This window comes from Paralichthys olivaceus, chromosome 4, assembly GCF_024713975.1.
Source record: "Paralichthys olivaceus isolate ysfri-2021 chromosome 4, ASM2471397v2, whole genome shotgun sequence".
In the NCBI taxonomy this organism is placed as follows: Eukaryota; Metazoa; Chordata; class Actinopteri; order Pleuronectiformes; family Paralichthyidae; genus Paralichthys; species Paralichthys olivaceus.
Window position 1 is genome coordinate 18,306,978 of NC_091096.1, and position 24,134 is coordinate 18,331,111.

Genomic DNA, 24,134 nt, shown 5'->3' on the forward strand with positions numbered 1-24,134 from the left:
ATTTCATGTGGCACACCGAACCTGAAAAAAAGGCTCTGCTCTGTATCACAGCTCCAGTTCTAACGGCGTAAATGTCGACACAATGAGAAGGGTGTCGATGCTGCGTGTGCGACAAAAACAGATGAAAACACCAGAGCGCTTCACCCCTTACGGAGTAAAAATAACTGCATTGCATTCCTTTTCACACACCAACCTGACAGGTGGGTTGTTTTGCTCAGCAAAGATTTCAGTGGTTGTAGCAGTTCCCAGTGAGCTGTGTGTACTGGAGCACAACCTAATCACAACTGGTCCAAACATCTGACTGATTTCACCATTAAAGCAGCTAGAACATGCGGTGGCAACCACATGCTGCTTCAATTACATCTGTGAGGAGGTCCTGTGCAGCTACAAAGTCCATGACAAGCAAATCCAATTTCTTCTTATTCTTTCTTTTCTTTCAGATTGTCTTACACAACCTTACATCATTTAAACAACATAGTCAGGTGCCAGGCACTAATTAGGTAGCATTAATCAATAATAAACAGAAACGCTGAAGCTCACTAGACCCCAATTATGGATGAAACCGTTCTGCAGGATTAATTTGACACACTTATTCCTGCAGCCTTTCAAATTAAGCTGTAACAAGCTCAAATGGAATGACTTAAATCTATACAAGGCACAGCACAATCTACCTTTTTAATGAATAACAAAGCCAGAATTAAAATAGTGATTTGACATTAGTGCGGAAGATGAAGAGGCACAAACAAGGCATCCGTCTGATGGCAAGATTGCTTGTGAGGATTAAAATGGAAGCAGCACTTCAAGATCCCTCCATTCATTATCTATACCACTTATCCTTTAAGGGTCGCAGGGTCTGGAGCCAATCCCAGCTGACATTTGGAGAGAGGTGAAGTACACCCTGGACAGGTCACCAGTGAATTACAGAGACAAACAACAGTCACGCTCACATGCACACTTATGGTAAATTTAGACTCTCCATTTAAAAGATAGGGTTGGCAAGTTTGTTCATATTTATTGAAATCCTTTTCACGTCCAAATAGCCATCAAAGGATAAAGTTGACTGAAGAAAACAGGAAAAAAGCTTGTGTATGTGCCCCTCGCGGGACTGAAATAAAAACAACTACTCATTTCATTCAGACTGAGTGAAATGATTGACTGGCGTACCTGTCTGTCACATATAAACATAGATGTAGATGTTTCAAAGGATGTTTTTTAATGGGTTTTTATATTCAATGGCCAGATTTCAGTTGGACTATCACTCTACTGATGCTCTTCAGCGTATCTCTAGATGTAGGTTGACATCAGCATCATTGTCTTCCCCCCACCTCCACTGGATTATTGCTTTAAATTCCACTTTAATGACATAATAGCATCAGTGTAACATGACATTTGCCGACTGTCAATTCACTGTTAACTCATCAGCTGCTACAACGGTCCAATGGGGAAACATTGTGACAATTACATGTGTGCAAACAATCAAGAGTAGATTCCCTCGGCAGAGATGCTTAACCTTTCGTTTCCTTCAGACATGACTAATGTACCGTGTCTATGTATTAAGTTAGACAGGAGAAACATGAACACTAACTCAGCCTTTCTAATTCAGCAAAATAATATATCGTGATAGAGAAATTTCTACTCAGTAATTTAAGATTGCCAATTTAAAAAAGTCATTTTCCTCCTAATGTAGAGCTGGTTTATAGATTTTCAGTAAACAAGGAGGATAACGGTATTTTTTATCTGAGAAATAATTTTAATGGTAAAACGATTCTAAATCAGCATAATTTCGTCACATATTTATTTCTAAATTGAATTTGCACTGATACTCTTGTCTAAATTGTTCTGATTGATCTGCCAACGTCTGCTCAGCACGGATTAAAGAATTATGTTGTTTTGAAATGTTTTCTTCTTCTGCTTCATAACTTAATACTTTTGCTCTCATTTGCTCAAGTGGATTTTGGCACAAACAAAAGGAATAGAGACTTTTCAACACAAAGAAGTTTGCAAACAGAGGCCACTAGACTAAATGAGGTGGCTGTCAGTCGTCCAAATGTGGTTGCTTTGCCCAGGATGACTGGGCAATCATTAGTGATGAGGGCTGAACACAGCTATTATGGTTAAAGAGCTGTTGTGGCTCAGTCCAACACCCTGACAACCAAAAGCCTGGATTTACTTCATTTGTTTTGTTAGAAACCAGGAGTCAGTGAGAAAATAAGTCTTTCCCTGCAGGGGGAGGGTTTTTATGTTTTTAATCGCATGAAAATAATTTTTAAAAAACGCCCCTGCATGGGAAGTGCAGAGGCACCATTTGCATTTGTATCCCAAAAAAAGCAATTCCAATTCCACGCTCGCATGTGAATGAGTTTGCAGAAATGGGTTTAAATTATTTTTGAACAGACTTTGAAAAAAAACATGATTGTGGGTTCCAGGAGGGACAGGTTTGAATGCTGCCAAGATCCCAGAGTGCCACCATTTTGGTTACACATTAGACCAAAAATCTGTCAAGTACAACTAAACGTTTCCATTGGTCGCCCCGGTGCGCCTGACATTTAGCAGGACTGTTTCTGTGTGCATTATTGTTTTCCCGCCCCTTCTTTACTCTCTGATTGGCTCTGATCCTGACATTCTTTGCTGAATGTAGGTGGGGGGGGGAATAAAAATAAGGTGTTCATGTGTGAAACTGTTCCAGTAATCCTTCTCAACTAACACCTATACCTTAAAGAAGACATATTGTGTGTGTGTTCTCTTCTGTTTTTTCTCTTCTTCTGTTCATGAGAAGAGAAGACGGGTTCATCATATATACATGTGCAAATGTATGAGACTGAGGAAGACAGGTGATGTGATATAAAAAGCAACAATGTCAAGAGGAGGTCGAAAACACAGGACTGTTGGATGGAAGAAACGCTGTTTATTTCCAGAGTGAAACATTATATACATGACAATTCAACCAAGCTTTTATCATCACAACCATGATGATGAAGGTCCCCGTAACTAAATGAAGTACAAATCCAAACTCAAACTTTTCCAAAGCATAACCAAGTAGTTTTTCTACCAGTATTCAGCGGGCTCTTTCCATTGGGTCATATATGGTTAAGGTTGGAGGACTAGTCTAATGTGCAGGATCATGTTGTCATGATGACCATGATCACTTTCAGTGATTTAGCGTCCCTGTAAACGTGCAAGAATCACAAGGTAAAGGCTCTTTTATGCTCAATGTTAGATTACAGATGTGGACAAAGCCTCCTGTCAGTGCTCCGATTAATGTCATCTGTATTTGTGCATGTTTTATGAAAGCGTATGGATCCAGACCAAACGCAGCAGTACCACCAGAAATCGTGGTGTGGATGATAGTTCAAGCACAAGGAAGAAATTTCAACAAAGGCAGAATTTTTAGAGAAGAGACTTGAGTTGATAAGTTTGATCACCACTGTTTACAACACAGCCTATTTTCCCTCTTTAACATGATCACAACCTTCTCCACCGTTGAAATGTTTGCTGTTGTCCGAAACTCTCGACTCTGCGCTGCTCTCTAGTGGATGTATTGCTTAACATCTATGACAATGTAGGGGGCACATTGAAGTATTAGGGCAGCGATGGCCACATCATTTGAAAGGGCCATTTTTGTCATGGTGAAGGCAGCATAAATGATGGTTAACAAACACAGAGGTGCTGATTGAACACCTCGGAGATTAATTCAGTCGACCATTAACAGACGAGCAAAGCACCAAAAGCCAGATTCAGCACAACACCACAACAAGGGAAGCTACAGGTGTCTCCACCAGAGTGTGTGCCAGCTAGTATCATGGCCAAATATAAGATCATTGACTGTGCTACAGAGATTTATGTTTTTTTTCTGGTCACTGAGTTTTTATTTGATTGTCCAACTCATTAAGACAGCAACACACTCGAGTTCTGTTACAGACCACGTGTGGGTGATTTTTTTAACGCTTGACTGGAGCAGCTCAGCCTCTGGTCAAATGCTGAGATTATATCCAAGTCATTTATCAGCTTTGAACACATAAACACACCACCTGCATTCCATGGTTTTGTAGCTAATACATCTCCCCGGGCATTTCCATCTTGCAAGTGTCGTTGTTGCTGGTGCGTTACCCTGTAAAACTCATTATGGGGAGAGAGAGAAAAAAAATCAGAGGGAAGTATCTAGGTAAGACACGAAAGTGCAGGCACTCAAACAGCTAATTGTAATAACCTGACACAAATGAGTAATTTAGCTGCCTAAACATGAGCCCTGATATCGAGAAGGAGCACTTTAGAGGCAGGAATTAAGCTGGAGGCCATTACACACCAAGACACTGAGACAGAAAGAGATGATCCATCTTTTACTGGGATGAATTTGAATATTAAATGGTCCTGCTCAATGTCTGAGTACAGAATCTTCTATTATCATCACAGAAGTTAACATAATATTGTGCATACTGCATGTTTTGTTCCAGACTGCCCCCACCAACTCCTAACATCCATTATTTATTATGAAACATCTTTCATTAATCATCGATGGCATGCCAGTTAATTGGGTAATAACTGAAAAAAATTGTGTCCATGCAGCTCTCACTTAACGGACAAAATGAGGTCATATCTAAACTAAAGCCTGATTACATTCCATGTTCTGGTTCCACATGGGAGACGCTGATAAATAAGACTTTGTTTTCTGCTGATTTTTAAAGTGACATATTATTGAACAAATGTGTTCTATTAATATGCACTGACATTTTACACTGGTGTAATGCTGAGATTTACAAAGTAATGTGACCTGTTTCTATTTGCAGTAATAAAGAAAGATCACCTATAATCAATCATTTCACTCAAAGATACACTGCGGAGCTTTTGATCTTGAATTGTGGCATAAAAACATAGGGGCAAAGATTTTTGCCTAATTTCATTCTTTTTGTAAAGAGAACACACTGATTGATACGCCCATGCTAATCAAATAGTCGGAATTGGTTCGCCGGCATATACACATGGTGCTATTTCTCTCTAACACATTAAACAATTGCAGAAGAAGAAGGTAAAACAAGCTGGAGTAATTAAAAGAGCACCAGTAAAACCTCAGATGGTGAAAAACATTATAAAAGCCATGATGGAATATGCGGCAAATGAAGAAACTTCAGTCTCATTGTCTGAAGCAGCCACTATTTTCATGTATATGATGATTGCATGCATGACTTCTTCACTAAGTCTGTTTCCATTGTTGCAGTTTGCTTTGGTCAATACATCTTTTCTAAGTCAGCTAAAAACTTCTTTGTGATATTTTAACATTGTTTTTGAATTTCCATCATTTTCAATCTGGTTTTGTTGATTCACTATGAGCAGATCAGTGTATTCTTTGTATATCATGTCCTCCTATTTAAGGCCAGAACACCTGTTCACACAGTATGTAACATAAGTGAGTAGGTATGATATCTTGTGAAAAGTGTGTAACTCAATGATAGTCAGCAACTTTAACCAGAATCAGCTGTTTAACTGTAGATCAGTTAAAAAGACTCATATGTCATTAAAGACCAGCCGTTACCTCCAATATTCACAGGGTTAACTTTCAAAATAATCAAGAATTCTAAACAGAGTATGGAGTGTTTGTAAAAGTGTCTGCACTTCTGGTTCAGAAAGGCAGGGATCGTAATTAATATCCACCATTCAGTCGTGTTTCTGTTCAGTGAAAGGGACTCGAAACTCCAGTCAAGCAACTGAAAATGACTTGACCGCTCAGACTCTGGAGCACAACAGAAATTATTGTGGTTGCTAAGGCTGGTGTTCCTAAGCAAAACATACAGTGTTTCTTTGTAGGATATATAAAAGGCATTTTACTTATTTCAGGCCACAAGCAACAAAGTATGACATTGACCTGATAGGTTTATAATACTAGAACTGCAGTCAGTAGAGCGTACATCTCCACCAAGGCCAAACAATCCTTCACATCCATGAGTATAATCAGCACCAAACTGTAACATACGGTAAATGTTTCTGATTTTTACATCAAAATCAAACAAATGTCAAAAACTCTCCAATCTTACTATGTTAGGGAAAGTGATTAAAATTACTGGAGCTGCACCAAAATTTAAATGAGTCATCCCAGACCCATGTCCCATCCCTCCATCAAGTCTGATGTTGATCAATTCAGTACTTTAAGCGTAAATCTGTTCACAACCCAACAAACAGACACGTATGAAAACACTTTGGCAAAGGTAACATCGTAGATTTTGCTTTTGTTTCAGCCATTTTTAAACAAGACACACAAACCTCAACTGGATGAGAATATAACTGTGAATAGAAAAAATGAAATGTTGAGAACAGGAGATGAACAGAGGAGCAGAAAGATGAAAAGGTTTGCCACACAAACACACTCAGGTCTTAACTCACTTTTTTCAAAAATTTCAAGTAATAACTACTCAGAGCTATTGCACTGCTTCTTTCCAAAGATGCTATTCAGCCACCTGGAAATAGAATTAGTGGCACCTTTATCCACACCAATTTATTTTTCTGGGAAGAACAAGGGCATATGACTCATTCAGGGAAGGAGGTTACATCATGAGAAGGGGCCGTATGAAACTTTTAAGAAAGGGACACTTTCAGCTGAGATGGAAACACAAACCAAAAATTTGCACCTTCATAAAAAGGTGAAAGATATAAAATGCATCAGTGTGATAATTTTCCTTTATTCTAATCTGCTATGTATTTTCGGCTTGTATGGGACACACCTGCCGGCACTGACACAAGAGATAAATGAGAGTGAACTCGTCACCTAAAGGTTAGAGGTGAAGACGGAATCAGGAGGCTGATCAGAGCGGGGAAAACAATACGCTCTACTATTCATCTTGCCATGCTTATGCAGTGTATACTAATGGGCTTCTTGCAGGTTGCTGTCTGCTCTACCCCATTTCCCCAATGGGAGTGCTTCCTCCCTGCAGCAGAGCCAGGCTGTGCTAATTCTGGAGACATCCAGGTCTGGGGCCCGAGCCTTTGCCAAGCTTCCCAGGTGGGAGGGGCCTGCACAATTTGAGGCTGACAGCAAGATGAACCCCTGCAAGGGGAAAAAACCTGCATCTTGAACACAAGGGGTTACATGCTAGGAGAATTGTGCAATTGTTTTCCTCATTTCCTCCGGCTTGTAAAGCTGATCCACTATCAACGACAGGCTGTTATGCCACGAGCATGACAATGAGCCTGCTTTCTCTAGGCCTTTTGACATTTCCTGCCATGTAATAGCAAGCAAAAACCTATTAAGCCGGTAATCAAATGATGTATCCACAGGGAGAAAAGCATTCTGAGGCCACAGATGGTCTTTATCGTGATTGAAAGTTTCTAGTTTAAAGGTGCTTACCTAGGCTTTGATATACTTTATTTCTTTTGGGACAGAGAGACCACAGCATTTAATTTTCTGAATAGCTTATCTGCAAAATAGCACAACAAAACAAAGAGATTTATACAACACTAACACTCACTAAAACCAAATTAGCAGGAAAAAACACAGAATCCACTCAATGAATTTGGATCACATAGTTTTTTGGACAAAGACGGTCTTAAAATCACGTCTGAGTTGGACAGTAGGTGTTGATAGGCCTGACAGATTATCATCTGGGTGACATCAGCACCCAGTTCTGACTCATCCATGGCCCCAGGGGCAGTCTGGAGACAGTCAGCTGTGGGGTGAGAGCGAGGTCAACACACTCACATCAAACCACGTTACATCATCTGACCCTGAAAACCTTTTCTTTGTTCACTTTTTGAGATACAGCAAGATAGGGTATAAAATGTACAGAGGTTATGGTAACTGTTAAGAAAAAAAAGATTTTTATATGTGTGCTCCTGGCGTTTCTTGAAAGCAGATTAAATTTTACTAAACACTACAATTTGGTGGGGCGCCTGGGTGGCAGAGAGGAAAACCACTTGGCCGCCATCGCAGAAACCCCGGTGAGCAAGACTTTAAAGACTGAAGAAAAGGAAAATATACTACAGACATCAACAGTATTGAGTTAACAGTCTGGAAACAGCAGCACAACTCTGAGTATAAATTCTACCACTTATATCGCCGGCCAAATTTACATGTTGTGCCTGAGCTCTGTTACTCACTGACAATTCAACAGGCAGAAGCAACAAATGGTGATAGTGTGACAGTGTGTGTTGAATGGGGATGTGTCCAGTGAGTTCAGATGAAAGCAGGTGATTCATTAGGTTGATAACAAAACAGTAAATGTATGTCGTATTACTGAACACTATCACTTGGGAATGGGATACAAAACAATCAATAAGTCATGAAATAAGCCTCTTAGTAGAATTTTTTAACCACAATGGAAACGCTGATATGTAGTTTGGTACCTACCAAACAGTGTGTGTCTGTGTGTGTGTCCAAGGTATTACTCATGCTGTGGGGACCCTAATTTGTTTACACAGTCACACTATGGGGACTAAAAAGAAGTCCCACAACATAAATCAAGAAAGTTTCATGTGAAGACATGTTTTAGGGTTTGGTTTAGGATTAGGTTATGGTTAAGATTAGGTTATGGTTAGGTTTAGTGTGAATGTGAATATTAAGTTTAAGGTTTGGGTAAGGTTAGATTAGATTTAGGTCAGGTTATAGTTAAGATTAGGTTAAGGTTTGGGTATGGTTAGATTTAGGTTAGTTTATGGTTATGGTTAGGATTAGGTTAAGGTTTTATTTAGGTTGAGGTTAGGTTTAGTCTGAGGTTAAGGAAGTAGTAACTATGGTTAAGGTTAGAGTAAGTCTCCAGGAAATCAATGTAATATCATGGAGACATAACGTGTGTGTGTGTGTGTGTGTGTGTGTGTGTGTGTGTGTGTGTGTGTGTGTGTGTGTGTGTGTGTGTGTGTGTGGTCACTTTCCCTCCACCGTGGCCCATGGACATGCGCGGCGCTGCTCAGCCACAACGGCACTCCAAAAGGAAAAATTACAGAATTTAACTGCTCCCGCTCATTTCACAGATTTTTCCAGACAAATAATTTCAGGTTTGTGCCCACTAGCGCCAACCCTCTGTCCGTCCCGCTCTCTCTGGCCTATAATTACATGCCATTCATTTGATTTGTTCATTAGTCCGAGCCTCGGCTGGGTAGAAGCAAAACGGAACCCTCTTATTAGTGGTTCATGACTGTACTCTCTCCATGGCGAGTGCTGGAGCTCTGGTGGAAAACAGCAGCGGAGCAGTGAAAAGAGGGGGGAAAGTGGTGGGAAGACCTTATTTTAACCCAGAGCACACAAAAGAGACAGCGGGGAATGCATACTGTCATAATAAGAGTATATCCGTAAAACCTCTTACATAAAAACTCTGCTGTGGTGTTCAAAAAGGTCAACAAACTCGTGATTAACGCAAACCGAGATTATAGATAAAATAAAGTGAAGGCATCAGCCAGCTTTTTGAGAAGGAGGCACAATTTTCCATTTTAAACAATCTGGTGTTTTCCAGACTATTTAATCTAATCAAAGCAGATTTAATCCACAAAATATACAATCACATTTCCACTCAATACATCTGCATTCAGACTATTGCATATTCTAGGATGCTGTATTTCGGCAAAGATGACAAGTTTACTTTAAAAAACGTAATATATCCCTTTAAATCACAGATAATTCCATACATTTCTTTACTTTATGTGGATAATAATTCTTGCTTTTACAAATCTTATGGCAAAAATATTTTTTTTGCAATTTATATTTTTCAGTTTTTTATGCATGGAACTCCTCTTACATCAGCCTCGCTGAATTTAAAGTGTTGGTAATTACATTTGACAAGCAGGAACTTCTGATGGTTGAGCATAGATAAGTAGATGAGCTTCCTGTGCCCCATTTTTCCACTGTAACCCAATAATTTAAAAGCACAAAAAAGCGACAGATCTGATTTAAGATCCTACCTGGTGAGCAACTTTCTCTGCACTATATCATAATGAACCGGGGCTGTCTGATGGGGGGCTTGTGACTAACTATAGGCATTCATATTTAATGACTGTCTTCATAACTACAGGCAGGTATATATGCAGGTTAATGTCAAATTAAATCAAACCAGATCGTGCTATAATCATACATATGCATCAAGGCATATTATAAATATGAATTAATGCATAGAATGACCTAGATATAAATATTGAGTTCAGAATTCTGCTTTTAGTTTTTCTGTTTCATAATCAAATAAGTATTACATTTCATTTCTACATTTAAATCTGCTCAAGCTCTCTGTGAGAAAATATATCGCAACTGTCAGCGGTGTTAATGTACAGATTCAATTATTGTCGCTGAAATCTAGAACAGCTCAAAACAGAGAGGACAGAGGAATGAAAATGAGCTTGAGCAATGATAAGTGACTCTGCAGTTAGCCACAGTGGTCCTTCCACCTAACAGCAATGTGCTAACAGTGCTAAGATTGTGATGTTTAGCATGTTCACAGGTTCACAATGAAAACATATCACAGCGGAGGTCGATGGGAATGTTTGCTTGAAATACCTGCTGAATTGGACAAATGAAAAATTCGGACTTGATTATTGCTGTAGATGAAAAATCAGAGGATCCTACAGGGCCATGAATGTCGACTAAAAATGGTAAAATATCAACGGTGGTGTTAAAAGGAAAAGTCAGAGGATCTCTATGGTCAGTAGGATTCATCCTCTGAAGTCATAGACTGTATATAAAGATGCACAACACTGGCTCCTTAAAAGAGAAGCCAAAGCGTCTTGATCATCAGATTAAGTCATAAACCAGGCGTTCTCCATTTATACAGCCAAAAATCATGTAAAAAAGACAAACATGCATAACAGTAATACAAATGAGAATATAACTCATCATTCTCATACTGCATCAAAACAAACAAGCCACCTAATATATGCTTTCTGCTCTGCCAACACAAATACTCCCATATTTTAGCCTACTTTCTGCAGCCTCACTGTGCAGTTTTCACTTCATTATTCAGCACAAATCAGAATAACAGGACAGGTCATCAAAGAGGAATGAGATAAATATTTCAGATGGTGCAAATGAAAGCAACAAGAAAAGTACAAGAGCTGTAATCACTCTCCACAAGAGATCAAAAGACAGGTTCTTTATTCTTTAAACACACTGAGATCAGATGAGAGCCAGTTTCATGCACTCTCACACTAACAGGGGAGCATTACAACCCAGTGATTTTCACCCACATGAAAAGACGAGCGCTACTGAGAGTGGCAAAGGATGAGGTCTTCAAATCACAAAAGCAATTCTTCTCGTTCTGTTCCGCACACGGCGACAGCGACAGTCAGTGTCATCGCCTCGGCTCTGCTGGGAAAAAAAAAAGCTTTACGCCTCTTCAAGGTGTCAGCATCCACTCGCTCACACAATTACTGGATATGCTGCTGCTGTAATTAAAGTCCCCTTTCAGCACTCCACACACAGTGACCTTTTCCAAACCAAACACTCATTGTCTCAGTTAAGCCAAGGCCCCTTCCGCTGGGATGTAAATGGACATTTTTATGTTTGTGACAAAGAAGAATGTATACTAGCAACGGCATGCAACTGGAAAAATAAAGACCCTTCTGAGAAACCAAGCCTGATGGGGGTTTTTTGTACCCATCCTTATGAATGGGCATCAGCGTCAACTCTGGCAATTAACTCTTGAGGAGATGGAATACCCTTGATAGGCACCATCATAACCTATAATCAGAAGATATGTAAATGATGGAGATGTTTCCCCTGACACTGCAGTGCCAGTTGTCTTGTGGTTCCCTGGGAACTCTGCTGTCAGCACTCAGGCAGGAGAATGGGAGTGATAGCAGAAAAGGCTGTTTGTTTAACATGTCACCAGAACAGCCGTGCAGAGAGCGAGGGAGCAGATGGAGGAGCAGAATAGACAGGGACACAATCAAAAACGGGTTTAGTCCCCTCAGTCACTTGTATACACCTAAAAAGTACAAACGCTGACTGCAAATAGATGCTGGCAGTAGATCTCACAGACATATGCCTTCAGAAAAAACGTTTAACAATTTGCCTCAGTATCACTCCTTTTGTACTGTCATGCACATAAAAGATTTTACACCCCATTTTCCCCCACAACGGCTCATAAAGACAACACACGACCAGTCACACACAACTGTGGCCCCTTGTCTATGAAACGACAACCTATTTTGTTCTCATTTAAGCTTTTTATATTCAGTAAGAGGGTGGGGTACAAAGGGGCCTTAAGCTGTCTTGGGTCATTAATCCACACATTTTCTTTCTTCTTTCACAGTGTGTTTTCTGGCAGGGGAAAGCTGACAGATCAGACAGGGGCTTCCTTCACAGGCTGCATGGCCGCGGGCTTCAGGAGGGTGGGCTGCTCGCTGGTACTGGGGGCAGCAAAAAAACGTTGCCTGTCACCGCTTGACGGGCCGCTCCAGAAGTGCAGTCATACTCGGGAGGTATGATTGATGATATTGTGTACGAGCACTGGATCTGGATGCCAGCACTCGCCTGTGATTTAATCCCTGGTCCTTCATTAAACATCCAGGCTCAGCAGATGGACTGTACAATGCCAAAGCAAGTCTTTCCCTGAGGCCAAGGTGGTGAGTGTCAGGACCACAACCCTAATCAGGTCTTTGAGGCAGCACTAACTGAATAAAGGAGTTGTAATGTATCCAGTGTATGAAGTACATATGAATCTACAATCAGACGATTAGAAGATTAGAAGACTAGTTTATTTTGAGCTAATTTAGATTATTTTTTCTTGACATATTAAATGAATCTATGAGATCTCAAACTCCAACTGTACATTTATCAAGTAGAAACGCACTTCCCACTTTATTCTCCATGATGCTCAAGCACATTTATGCTATGAAGATGAAAGCCAGCCATGATGAATATTAACATTTCCTTGAACACACTCAATGTAAAAAAAAAAAAGTGAAACTGGAAACTGAATTGCTTAAATGCATTTTGGTCCTGTGCAGGCACAACACCTTCTTCTTTGACAAGACTGACCCCTAGAGGTGATTCCAGTGACTTAAAACATGAGCATGCAATCCTCCATATCAACTGTATAATTGTCAATTCCACAGAAATAGTAATCCCTTTGTCTTGTATTACAGAGTAAAAGACAAGGGTCAGGTTATACACCAACACTGAGGCTGCAAGCACAAGCTTTAGCATGAGAGTCAAAGCTGTCAGTCGCTAAATCCTGGAATAAGCAGAGCTACACTGTCTAGATTAAGCCAACCATCCCCCCAAGTCAGACCACAAAGAGTTCATTGTGCTTGGATAGCATTTAAAGAGGAGAAAGGAGAATGATTTTGGCCGTGATTTACTGTTACAGTTTGGCTACGTACATCAGCCTCAAAAGTTTATGAAATCTCTCCCGATTGAACAAGATGTACCACTCAGATGCAGCTGAGTGAGAAGTGATGACATGAAGTGCAGACTATTGTTGTCCAACTGGAAATCAAATGACAGAGAAAAGGCATTGTACTGAAAAACAATGTACTGAAAATGCAACAAGAAGACAACATTATCTGTGTGATTACAAGCAGCAGTGTTAGTTCTCACTGCAGCAATGCATGAGAGAAGTACACCTACCTGAGAGCCCGAAGGTACAAGACCTCGGTATAAAGAGAGGTGGCCGCTGATGCATCATCGGTGGCGACAAATTATCGTCGATACCACTCTACCACATTATCATCCATCTCTCTCTGAAAAGACAAAAGTATCGCTCCACGCTAAATCATGGGATCAATGCATTTCTATCACTGAGAGGAATTGGTCTCCGAGTGATCTCTGTGGCTGAGTAATGTGAAATCTATCGCAGGTTAGTCCACACAGCCTGGACAAGCTCAAAGACAAGACCCCAGAAAATTGTATTGATCAGCGGCCACGAGAATGGAAACCGAGGACTGAGAATGTGACGAGAATCTGAAACACACACATGTCACTTCTGAAAGCAACACTTTAAAAAATTATTTTTTTCAACATTCAGATATGTTTGTAATTGTCATTACAAACATGTTGAAAATAGAAGGTCCCCATGTCAAACTAAAAGCCTGGTTCACACTACACCATTTTCAGCCCAATTTGTCAGTCGACGCAAAGTTTTACAAGTTGCCAACAAAAGCAACTTGATCAGCAGTCGCCAATCACTATGTGTGAACTCTTTAAAGACTAGAGAGGCTCGGCATCTTCAGCCAATCGGAGCACAGGACGGGGTATAGGTGGTGAAGATTCACATAGTGGTGAGGTGCCCCTGAGTTTTAATACTGTACTGTCTGTGATTAGGGAAATCAAGCAATATAACCATGCACTGGGCTCAGGTTAGGTGCCGGGTTCAGGTCCTGCTCGGTAACTTTTCTCACAGGCTCGGGCCTGTACTCTTAAAGCTAAAGTTTTTCACCTCCTCCTGCTTGATATGTCATCCTGTAAGCAGGACACCAAGGATCAGTCAGACTCTTCCCGTGTGTGTTTTCGTTGTGCAGTGATCCGCTGACTCTGAAAGTCAGGTTATTGGTGCACTTAAGAAAATTAAATAATTTCTGTCTCATATTCAGCATGAAAAGATCAGAACATAGTTGCATTGTTGCAACATATTATCTATGGTTTCAGTGTAGGCATAGTTTAAGACACACACTTACCTTGGGCCACTTGGGGTTAAGCTCACAAGCCTTTTCAGCATCCTCCAGAGCCACCTGGTGTTGTCCCATTTTGAGAAGAGCTGCCGAACGGTTACTATACAGGATGCAGTTCTGTGGATCGGCTCGCAGGGCCTCACTGTACAAATGAACAGCCGCCTCAAAGTCACCACGCTGACACGCCTCATTGCTCTGCTGCACTTTCTCCATGAACTCTGCTTTGCTGAGACCATACCTGGCCATGTCGTCCCCACCAACACACCGGATCGGTCTGCCCGCTGCCCGAGAACTGAAGATTGAAAACTGGAGAAAAGGGACAAAAAAGAGTGAAAGATTGAAAGATCAATCACTGCTGATGGACCTTCACAATATGTATAGAGATCATGCAGCTGAGATGTGAAGGAATATCAAGATAAATGTGAAGGTGGTTTCTGAAACTGTGTTACAAACTAAATATACAATTTATAAGTAGGTTTGTGTGTGTGTGTATATGTGTGGTCCAATGTGATAGTTGAGTTCAATAAACATTTTTACAAAAGAAATATTGACATGTGATAGCAGGTCTTGGTGGTACTTAATAATATTAGTAATGGCCGAATTCCATTTAGTTTTGCCAGTTTCAGGATCCTGGTGCTGTGCGTGCTGGCTCAGTGACACTGATAATAGAGTCATTGGAATTTGTTACATTTGTTTTCGTTTTTGTTGAAAAGTCAATGTCTGCTGTAAAAGAAGTGGCATTCTGTAGAGTGAATACCTCCACCATGTTCCTTTTAATTTCATCAAGCTGCACCAAAATGCACACACTCATCAGTTCCCTAAATATGCCTGATTTCATCAAGATTCATAAATTATATCTCTGGGAAATTTATGAACACATGGAGGAAAAAACCCACTCTTGCAATGTTAAAGTCCCCTTATTTAATTTATTCATTCTTGGCCCATGTCCCATCCTTTCACTAAGTTTTATACATAATCCTTCTGAAAAACAAACAATCAGATGGACTGGGCGATGTATTAATGAATTCTCAAATATTGCAGTATTTGACAATTCATCATACAAAACTAAATGAACGATCAATGTATCTTTTGGTGTATTTTCTCTCAGAACTATAGAATGAAAGAATATTTCTAAAATAAACTATTTCTTTTCTTTTTGGGAGTATAACACTAGTAAGATTGCTGATAATGTAATATAGGTCAACTCACCTCTTGTGTATGAAGCACAGGTTCATCAGTTTATAAAAGCAAATATCTGTTTTCTTCTTTTCCATCCAATTATTTCCAAATAGAGTCTGTGCCAATACAGATTTTCACTTCTGTTTACATGGTCTTCTTATATACAGAGGTTTAGACACACAACAGTATTGTATGTCTAATAAAGACATCTTGATTACACTGATAATCCCCCACCACAAAAGATAATACCTGCCTTCAGGCAAGGCCGTCAGCATCACTGTGGGACTGAATCTTTTATTGTTCCCCACTCATTTTCAACTTGTTACACTCCTCAACCAGATGAAAGGCAAACAATTTGAAAGCAAAACAATTATCTTATTGATTCAAGTCTTACTGTAGCTGCATCCAGCCAATACAGTCCGATTGATTAAGCGTGTGAGTGCCGTACCCATTTAACATGGACGGTTTGCTGAATATTAGCGAATCATGAAATTCATCTCGGGTTGCAAAGTTTTTTGGGCCGGCTTCCATTATACCTCTTTCTCACCACACCTCCTCCTCAGACTGAATTCTGGGAGAGGGCAGGCTGGGTAATTACTTCCAGAGGCCCAGGGAGTTGTAGCAGCAGCAGCAGCAGCAGCAGACATGAGCGCTGTGAGTAGAAAGCACATCCAACAAGTTTACACTGCCATACTGAGCTGTTGCTTTCTCGCAAACCCTTTGACCTCCATCGTTTCCACCTTTTCACTTCTTCTCATTGAGATCATCATTAAATAATCTTTTCCATGAAACGACAATAAAAGATTAGAAGGGATGGACTTCCTGCTTTTCTTTGGCTGGACTTTTTAAACGTCTACTGTTTCATATTGTGCAGCTAATCACTGATTCAACGCCCACAGATTAGCAAAAGAATAACAATGCTGCAAAAATCACCGACAGCATGTGCCATGAGACGTTATCCCCACCTCTCAGGAAACAGACAAGCAGACAGAGCGAGTGAAGCCAAAACCACAACTGACAGCACTGTCAGGCACACTGACATTCAAAGTCTCGATCACAAAGAAATGTCAAGAAAAGCATCCATTATAGATTGGTGCATCCAGGGCCTGCGAGCTCGTAGGTTTACCCTTCAAGCAGACGCTGGTTGGCAGGACTGGGGGGGGGGGGACTAATCAAGAGGGTCTGATCTGTGTTGCCTCATCTGTTTCAACACACTGGGGGCTGCCTGCAGTATGTTGGCAGCGGTGGGGCAGGAAGGGTGGAGAGAGAGCGATAATGATGGCCTAACACCAACAGGACAGGACAACCCTACCAGCCTTATCATAAGAAGAGAGAGAGAGATGAACTCAACAGAGGCAAATACACTCTTGACTGAACTTATCTGGGAAGATCCTCTGCCATCCAGGTCATGCTATCTTGAAGACTTGTACGAGTCTGCAAAGGACTGGACTTGCAAACGTTTCGCCTCTCATCCAAAAGGCTTGATTAGTTCTAGACAAGTCCTCTCAGACTCCTGCATTAGTCGAAGTGAATTCTTTCCAAAGTGTGTGGCAAAATATCTGTGAAAGTTCTCAGTCATCCAGCTCGTGGCATCTTCAGGGGTTGCACAACTGCACAAAGGCAACTGGACTCGCTCGTGTTTCTTGAGGATATTTCGTCTCTCGTCCAACAGTTGTGAAGAAGATCTGTTTCTAGAGCTGAAGAAGCGTTTTGGATGAGATGTGAAGCTTCTCAGAGCAACAGAAGCTACTCCTGAAGATCTGGGCTGCACAGTTTTGTTGAGGGAATTATGTGGATTTACTGCACACAGACAAACTGCCACTGTGAGAATCTGTGGCAGCACAAGCTTCTCTGTTCCTGCAAGAATTGAATAAAGGTTGATCTAAGTTTGCAGACTGACATTAAATCTCAGTTGGAGTTGTGTTTAACAGGAGAGACCTCACATACACACACACAGAGAGCAGCACAGTGCAGTTTGCATGACTGGAAAATCGATAGAGCTCCTTTTTTTTTTACGAGCTTTTCGCAGGAATGGTCATTTAGGTATTTCCTGTCAAGGAAAAGTTTTCTGCAGGAGGCAACAACGTGCCAAACGACTACAAACATGGCAGCTGTCTGAGCCGCGGGTTGTTTTCAGTGTATTTACCTTTCCTTTGAGAGTCGCTGGCTTCTCCATCCTGTCTGCCTGCTGTGGTTTGAGCTTCTTCTCGCTGCTCTCATCCCACCACCCTCCTCGCTGACTTGTTGTTTGTCATCCACTGTTTGCTCCGAGTGTCGCCAGAGAAAACACGTCCGCGTCGTAGCGCAGATAACCAGCGAGGAGAAGGCGCAGAACCGAGCGCAGCCGTGTGTCGTGCAGGGGGAAACTTTTCTCAGGGAAACTGCGCCATGTTGTCAAATCTTTTCCTTTTTTTCTGCTCCCTCTCTTCCTCCTGGTGCCATAGCGGACTTTGTGAGCGAGGAGGTCTGAGAGAGTCTGAGTCAGGACTGAAGAAGTTCTGCTGGGGAGGTTTAGAAAGTTCGCTCTTATTTTCACTTGTTTTGTTTGTCAACTTCTTCCAAGTCCAAAACAGTGGGATTCAAAGAGGCCAGAGGCGTTCGTAGACTCTGTGAGGTCAGGGGTGGAGGTGAAAAAGGGGCACCTGTATATTTAGTCCCCCTGTTCGGGCTGAGCAACACCTGTAAATAACAAGTGGGGGAAGCTGTTACAATAATTTAATGCTAGAGATGTGATTCCCAGGTTGAGTCACAGTCTGTGTCTGAAATCACCCACTCATTCACTAACCCCCGTTTTACTATCTCGCTATTAAGAGGACTATATCGTGAGCTCATCAGCAAAAGAAAAATTCTATGCGGCAGTAGTTACGTCACTGTCGCAGAATTACAGTGTACAACAACAATGTCGGCCAGTGGAAACACTTATATACATTTCTAATGTTTATTTTATAGTAAAAAACGTGTTCAATGATCATCTTTAAATGTAGAAATAAACTTGTGTGCTGCAGTTTATTTCGTGATGCTCTGCTCATATTTACATTAGTACAACAGGTCGGTTCGTGACCATTGTCATTGATACACTAATCAAAATGGAGAACTCACTATAGTACATAGTGATTCGTGAGAGATTTGAACACAGCCATAGAGGAAGACATGACTGCTCCCCAAAAGTGAAGCCAAAGCATCTTGGTTGCGCCCTGGGAGCCTGTCTGATGATATGTCATAAATCTTGCCTCTTGCATGTTCTTCATATACAGTCTATAGATTGAATCAGGAATTTTGGATGGCCACTATCATTCGGTGAAATAAAACGATGCTAATACAACCTGCTCCACTCATTTGAGAGGAGCTACAGAAGGTTGTGTATTGGGTTTAGTGAACAAATGACTCCAAATACATAACACAGCCAAAGTACCTAAAAGCGATTATACAACATGTTACTGTGAGACTGTTAGTGGTCATCATCTTGGATTAATGCATGAACACTCATTTGGCAACATTGCACAAATGAATGATTCAGGCTGAAGTTGTCCAAAACACAGTGACACTGAACTCCCCTTCAAGGCTTTTACATTTTTTTTTAAATAATTGCAGCCAGAATCTTAAGCTTAGCCGACACATCAATAAATTATTACCAATAATCTTTTAAAATGTTCCATAGGCCCTGAAGCTTGAGACTTCTCTAATAATTTGCAGACACTGTATAAACATCACCACAATGTGTGTCTGATTGTGCCAGACTGATGCAACTCAGACGAAAACCTGTATGTGCAGCTCGTCACCAGCAGATGGTGGAACAGTCCTTCACAGAGAAGCCTCTGAACTCCTGAGGCTCTGAGAGAAAGTTACTCAGGTCTTGTAATAGGCCTTTTTTCACAGCAGGCACTTTCTTATGAAATAGCAGGAAGAACACACGTAATTAACACAAGTAATGATGGCTGAATTGCTGTTGTGCCGTGGGGGGGTGCCGCCTGATATTGTGCATGCTGGTTTATTGGATTGACTTTTAATGGGACATTTAAATGGAATGGATTAATTGTTAATGTTATTGGCCCCACACGTGCTTTTCCTGCTCAGTCAAAATGTTCACTGTGAAAAAAGCCCAAAGTTCTGTATGTTTTAATATGTCACGCATTAGTTATTGTAAAGTGTCAGCACAGACAGGAGACAACCTAGCTTGAGTACACCCAAAGGTCATGAACTGCTCTGGTTTTGTGTAATCTGTTCTGTACTTTGTACAAAATAGCATATTAATAACATGATAACATAACGTGATAACATTTGATTTTACAACACGTACCACTGATTGCAAAGATGTGTAAGGTGCACCTACATGCTGAGACAACGGCCCCTGTTCTGACTTTTTATTTATCTCTGCTTTTGTACATTTTTATCACGGCCAAAAAAAAAAGATGAATGAAGGTGTTTCTGAAGTGGCACATTTTTCATCTTTTCAAAAGGAACACAAACTAAACACAATAGAAATAGAAAAAAAAATTCCTCCACATTTTTCATACAAATAGTATGCATAATGCCGATGAGCTCAATTCAGTTTCTTCAATGCAGAAATTAATGTTGTGGGTTCTGTGTATTTATTTATTTTTTGTTGCAGCTGATTATGCAAACAAAGAAAAGAACCAGTAGTTATGGATTTGCATTAAATCAAGGCAGCTAATTTCATGTAAGTTCTTTTACATGTTTTCCCACCTGACAAAGAAGGAATCAGCAACGTCATTTGACACAATGACCAACATACAAGAAATCTTTCAGACACCTGATGAAAATGAGACATGCAATAATCCTATAAATGCCCACATTGGAACGAATCAGAAATCAGAAATCCTACTCACTGGATTATCACAACTGATATATCACTCTTTATACTTGTGCATATTACTAACATCAACTCAGCCTTTGTGTTGTTTAATTAATCACCTTAATCACAATGTATTATATCTATATAATCTAATCTTAATCTGCAAAGTTTTATAAATTACAAAAAAATGAAAGCAAATGTTGTGAAGATTCATTTATTCACATATATTCAAACATTCATTCCGTATGTATATTCAAGTTTGATCCCATTCATTCAGACATTCAAGATTCAGAGATCATTCTCTATAAGCTCGTATTTGATATATTCAGACTTAAATGTTAAGACTTCAGTGTATTCTCGCTGTCACCGTGAGGCAGCAGCTCTGTTCCACCGGATCATTCAGGTTTGGAACGTCACGGCTGTTCGCTGCGAGGCCGCATTTGGAAGTTGAAGATCGGGGTTAAAATAGTAGCGACTCTTTTGGTAATGTCCGCGGTGCGTTCCCTTTAGATGCGAAAGCAAAATGTCAGGGGTGGTCTCAGGGGAGCAGAGCTCAGGGACAATGCTGTCATGAAGTTGAGAGGAAAAGACACTTTATAGGCTTCGTATCTGTGGTGAGGACTGAGGACAGATGTCAAATATCTGTGTTTTATTTGATTTCCTGGTGCACAGCTCAGTCTCAGCTTCACCACATCCGGGGACACTGCACTCGTCCTCGGCCTGTCTCATCCTCACGGACAGGGGGAGGGTCTGGAGCCAGGATGCCTGACGCTGATTGGTCTGTTAGTGGGCCTCCTCAGCCGAGCCCACAGCATGAGCAGGTATATATGCATCTCAGCTGCAGGAGCAACAGGAGTAAAGAACAGTGGGATCATAATTTACATCACAGCCTGACTTCCTGTCCTCCACCTGAGTCTGGTGAGTTAAAGCAAATATTTTAAAATAACATCTATGTTGCCTTTTGAAACTTTTGATCATTGGATAATCATTGAGCAAAGAGGAAATAGACAATTGCATGCGGGAAATCAAATGTCTTGCATCCACTCAATGTTTTTGAAGTATTTTGAACTTTTTTCTTGGACTAAAGAAAGTGTGGGCTTGTCCTCTTCTTCTTCAGTGAGATGAAGACCCAGCAGCCTCTTCATGTGGCCACACCAGTGAGGCAGAGCCTTGCCCTCACCAAGGTGGCTGGTACCTCCATTTACCTCAAGCTGGACTCATCTCAGCCAACAGGGTCCTTTAAGATCAGGGGCATCGGGCACCTCTGCCAAGCTGTGAGTCACTTCCCCCTGATTTCCTGACGTAGCTCTATTATGTGTTGATGGATGTGTGGCTGAGCTGATGGGAAGAGTTCCAGCGTGGAGCACTTTGTCATCTCCAATCTGTCATTCCTGTGTGTACAACCTGTGATTCAAAGATTATTGACTGTATTATCTCTTGTTTGTTTTTAACATAGTGGGCAGAGCGAGGATGTGAGCGGTTTGTCTGCTGCTCAGGTGAGGATCAAAACAAAAAATCCATCCAATGCTTATCTGTGGCCCTGCTGGTGTGTTTGTGAGTAACCTTTGACCCTCTTGATCTCATCAGGAGGAAACGCTGGTATGGCTGCAGCTTACTCTGCCCGGCAGCTCGGGGTTCCTGCCACCATAGTCGTCCCGAGCGTCACACCGAACCTCACGGTGGAGAGGCTGAAGGACGAGGGCGCCAATGTGGTCATTCATGGCAAGGTTAGCCAATCCTGGGTTGTTGAATATATTAATGGCATGAAACAGTCAGTGAATTTTTTTTCCTGTTAATTCCCATTTTAAAATAAAAGATGGATTGTCTGACATTTGAATAATTTTATAGATGAATTGTCAGAACAGAATTAATTGTTAGGAATCTTCTATGTTCTTGAATATTTGAAATGCATCATATTAATTTAAGTTGTGGCGTGTCTCTGTCAGGCTCTAAATGAAAGCATTGAATATGGACAGCAGCTCGTGGCCAACAACCCCGGCTGGGTGCTCATCTCTCCGTTTGACGACCCCCTTATCTGGTAAGACAGTGTCAGTCTGTCTGTGACTCTGTCAGCATCACCATGTTCTCTTTGAAGAAATCCCTGAGCAGTAATGTATCTGTCATCGGGAGTAAGAGGAGGGGGGTGCTGATAAGACACTTTCTCTCCGACGCTAAAGGAAATAAAATTATTTTCGAAGGACTGATAGCGACACTCGTATCTTACATTGTCAGCCGCACCCATGCACAGAGACAGTTGCAGGGTGAGATGTTGTGTCAGATACACTGTATCTCATGACAGTGCTAACGCTAAGGGGGGTCGACAGATAAGTCGTCAGTCAAAGTGTTGAACTCAACCATAAATTACTGCCATCATAAGAGGGAGAAAGAGAAACCAGGCATTTAAAAAAAGGACTATTGTCCTTCGTCATAAAATGCTCAAGTCGATATTGAATTTCCAGGAAACTGACAGGCAGACTGTGTTTGTGTTTTTTTTAGGGAAGGCCACACGTCTCTGGTGAAGGAGCTGGAGCGAGACCTGAGTGAGAAGCCGGGCGCCATTGTGCTGTCGGTGGGGGGTGGAGGCCTGCTGAACGGAGTGGTGGAGGGATTGCGTCGCGCCAACTGGGCTGATGTACCTATTGTAGCCATGGAAACCATAGGAGCACATAGCCTCAATGCCGCCATGAAGGCTGGAGAGCTGGTCACTTTACCTGCTATTACCAGGTACCTGATCACACATGGCGTTAAATAATGACGTTTGTTTGGATGTGACTCCTTCCTGACGTTTTACTTGACTCTGCAGTGTTGCAACCACTCTGGGCCTGACGCGTGTCTCTGCACAGACCATGAAACTGGTGAAGGAGCACACAGTTTTCTCAGAAGTCGTCTCGGACCAAGAGGCTGTAAAAGCTGTGGAACACTTTGTAGGTTAGTACGACCCACCTGAACACATGGACACTACATCTAATGTGGCCATGACACTGATCCCCGTGTCTCCTCTCCCTGCAGATGATGAGAAGGTCCTGGTGGAGCCGGCCTGTGGCGCGGCCCTGGCAGCTGTGTACAGTGGCATCATCAAACAGCTGCAGGACGAGGGCAAGCTGCCACAGCACCTGGGCCCTGTGGTCATCGTGGTGTGCGGAGGCAACAACATCAGCATGGGGCAACTGTGGAAGCTAAAAAAACAGCTCGGTATTATCTAGCACGGCTGACTACCTCCTGACTTTCCTTCTATTCCTCCATCGGCTGGTCCCAATCCCTGCTTCCCACAGTTCATGTGCTCCACTGCCCAAATCATTCCAGACTGTGAAAATCTCCCGAGCGCTGACACTGACACATGTGAGGGAGCAGCTGGAGGGAATTTTTTATTGTTTCAATAATGTTGCGATTGTGATGCTGCTCAGGTAGAGGTAGTTTGTGACTAGAGAGATCTCTATGAACACACTGAGGTGGCGTTGATGCTTGTTTTTAGCATGTTTGCTTTTTAAAATTTTGTTTTCTTCTGCTTTTGTACTTTTGAAATGTATTTAACAATAAATAAATTATATTTCTGACTATTCTCTCATGT

At 41.4% G+C, this 24,134-nt stretch overlaps 2 protein-coding genes across 4 annotated transcripts in view; one reads left to right on the plus strand and one right to left on the minus strand.

The window, feature by feature from the left end:
* LOC109633643 (tetratricopeptide repeat protein 28-like) overlaps nucleotides 1-18,564 on the minus strand; it is a 180,131-nt gene extending 161,567 nt beyond the window's left edge. For 2 of the 3 annotated variants that reach the window (XM_069524036.1, XM_069524035.1), the window contains exons 1-2: nucleotides 17,900-18,564; nucleotides 14,581-14,880 (exon numbers count right to left, since the gene is read on the minus strand). In XM_069524036.1, coding sequence (XP_069380137.1) covers nucleotides 14,581-14,880; nucleotides 17,900-17,929 — 330 coding nt within the window. In that variant the 5' untranslated portion in view covers nucleotides 17,930-18,564. The remainder of the gene's footprint in view (nucleotides 1-14,580; nucleotides 14,881-17,899) is intronic. The other variant, XM_069524037.1, reaches the window with a different exon arrangement.
* A 2,763-nt stretch (nucleotides 18,565-21,327) lies between these two features.
* Nucleotides 21,328-24,120, plus strand: LOC109647526 (L-serine dehydratase/L-threonine deaminase). Its single transcript, XM_020113335.2, has 8 exons — nucleotides 21,328-21,484; nucleotides 21,684-21,840; nucleotides 22,023-22,062; nucleotides 22,154-22,293; nucleotides 22,513-22,604; nucleotides 23,063-23,290; nucleotides 23,370-23,494; nucleotides 23,576-24,120. The coding sequence occupies exons 2-8, from the start codon at nucleotides 21,688-21,690 to the stop codon at nucleotides 23,767-23,769; spliced, it is 972 nt and encodes a 323-aa protein (XP_019968894.2). The 5' UTR covers nucleotides 21,328-21,484; nucleotides 21,684-21,687; the 3' UTR covers nucleotides 23,770-24,120.
* The last annotated feature ends 14 nt before the right edge of the window (nucleotides 24,121-24,134 follow it).

Bases quoted from the DNA above. Each gene is read 5' to 3' on its own strand.
- LOC109647526 (XM_020113335.2), top strand. From the start codon at position 21,688: ATGAAGACCCAGCAGCCTCTTCATGTGGCCACACCAGTGAGGCAGAGC. The intron at 21,841-22,022 runs GTGAGTCACTTC...TTTTTAACATAG, and splicing joins TCGGGCACCTCTGCCAAGCT to TGGGCAGAGCGAGGATGTGA. The intron at 22,294-22,512 runs GTTAGCCAATCC...TGTCTCTGTCAG, and splicing joins ATGTGGTCATTCATGGCAAG to GCTCTAAATGAAAGCATTGA.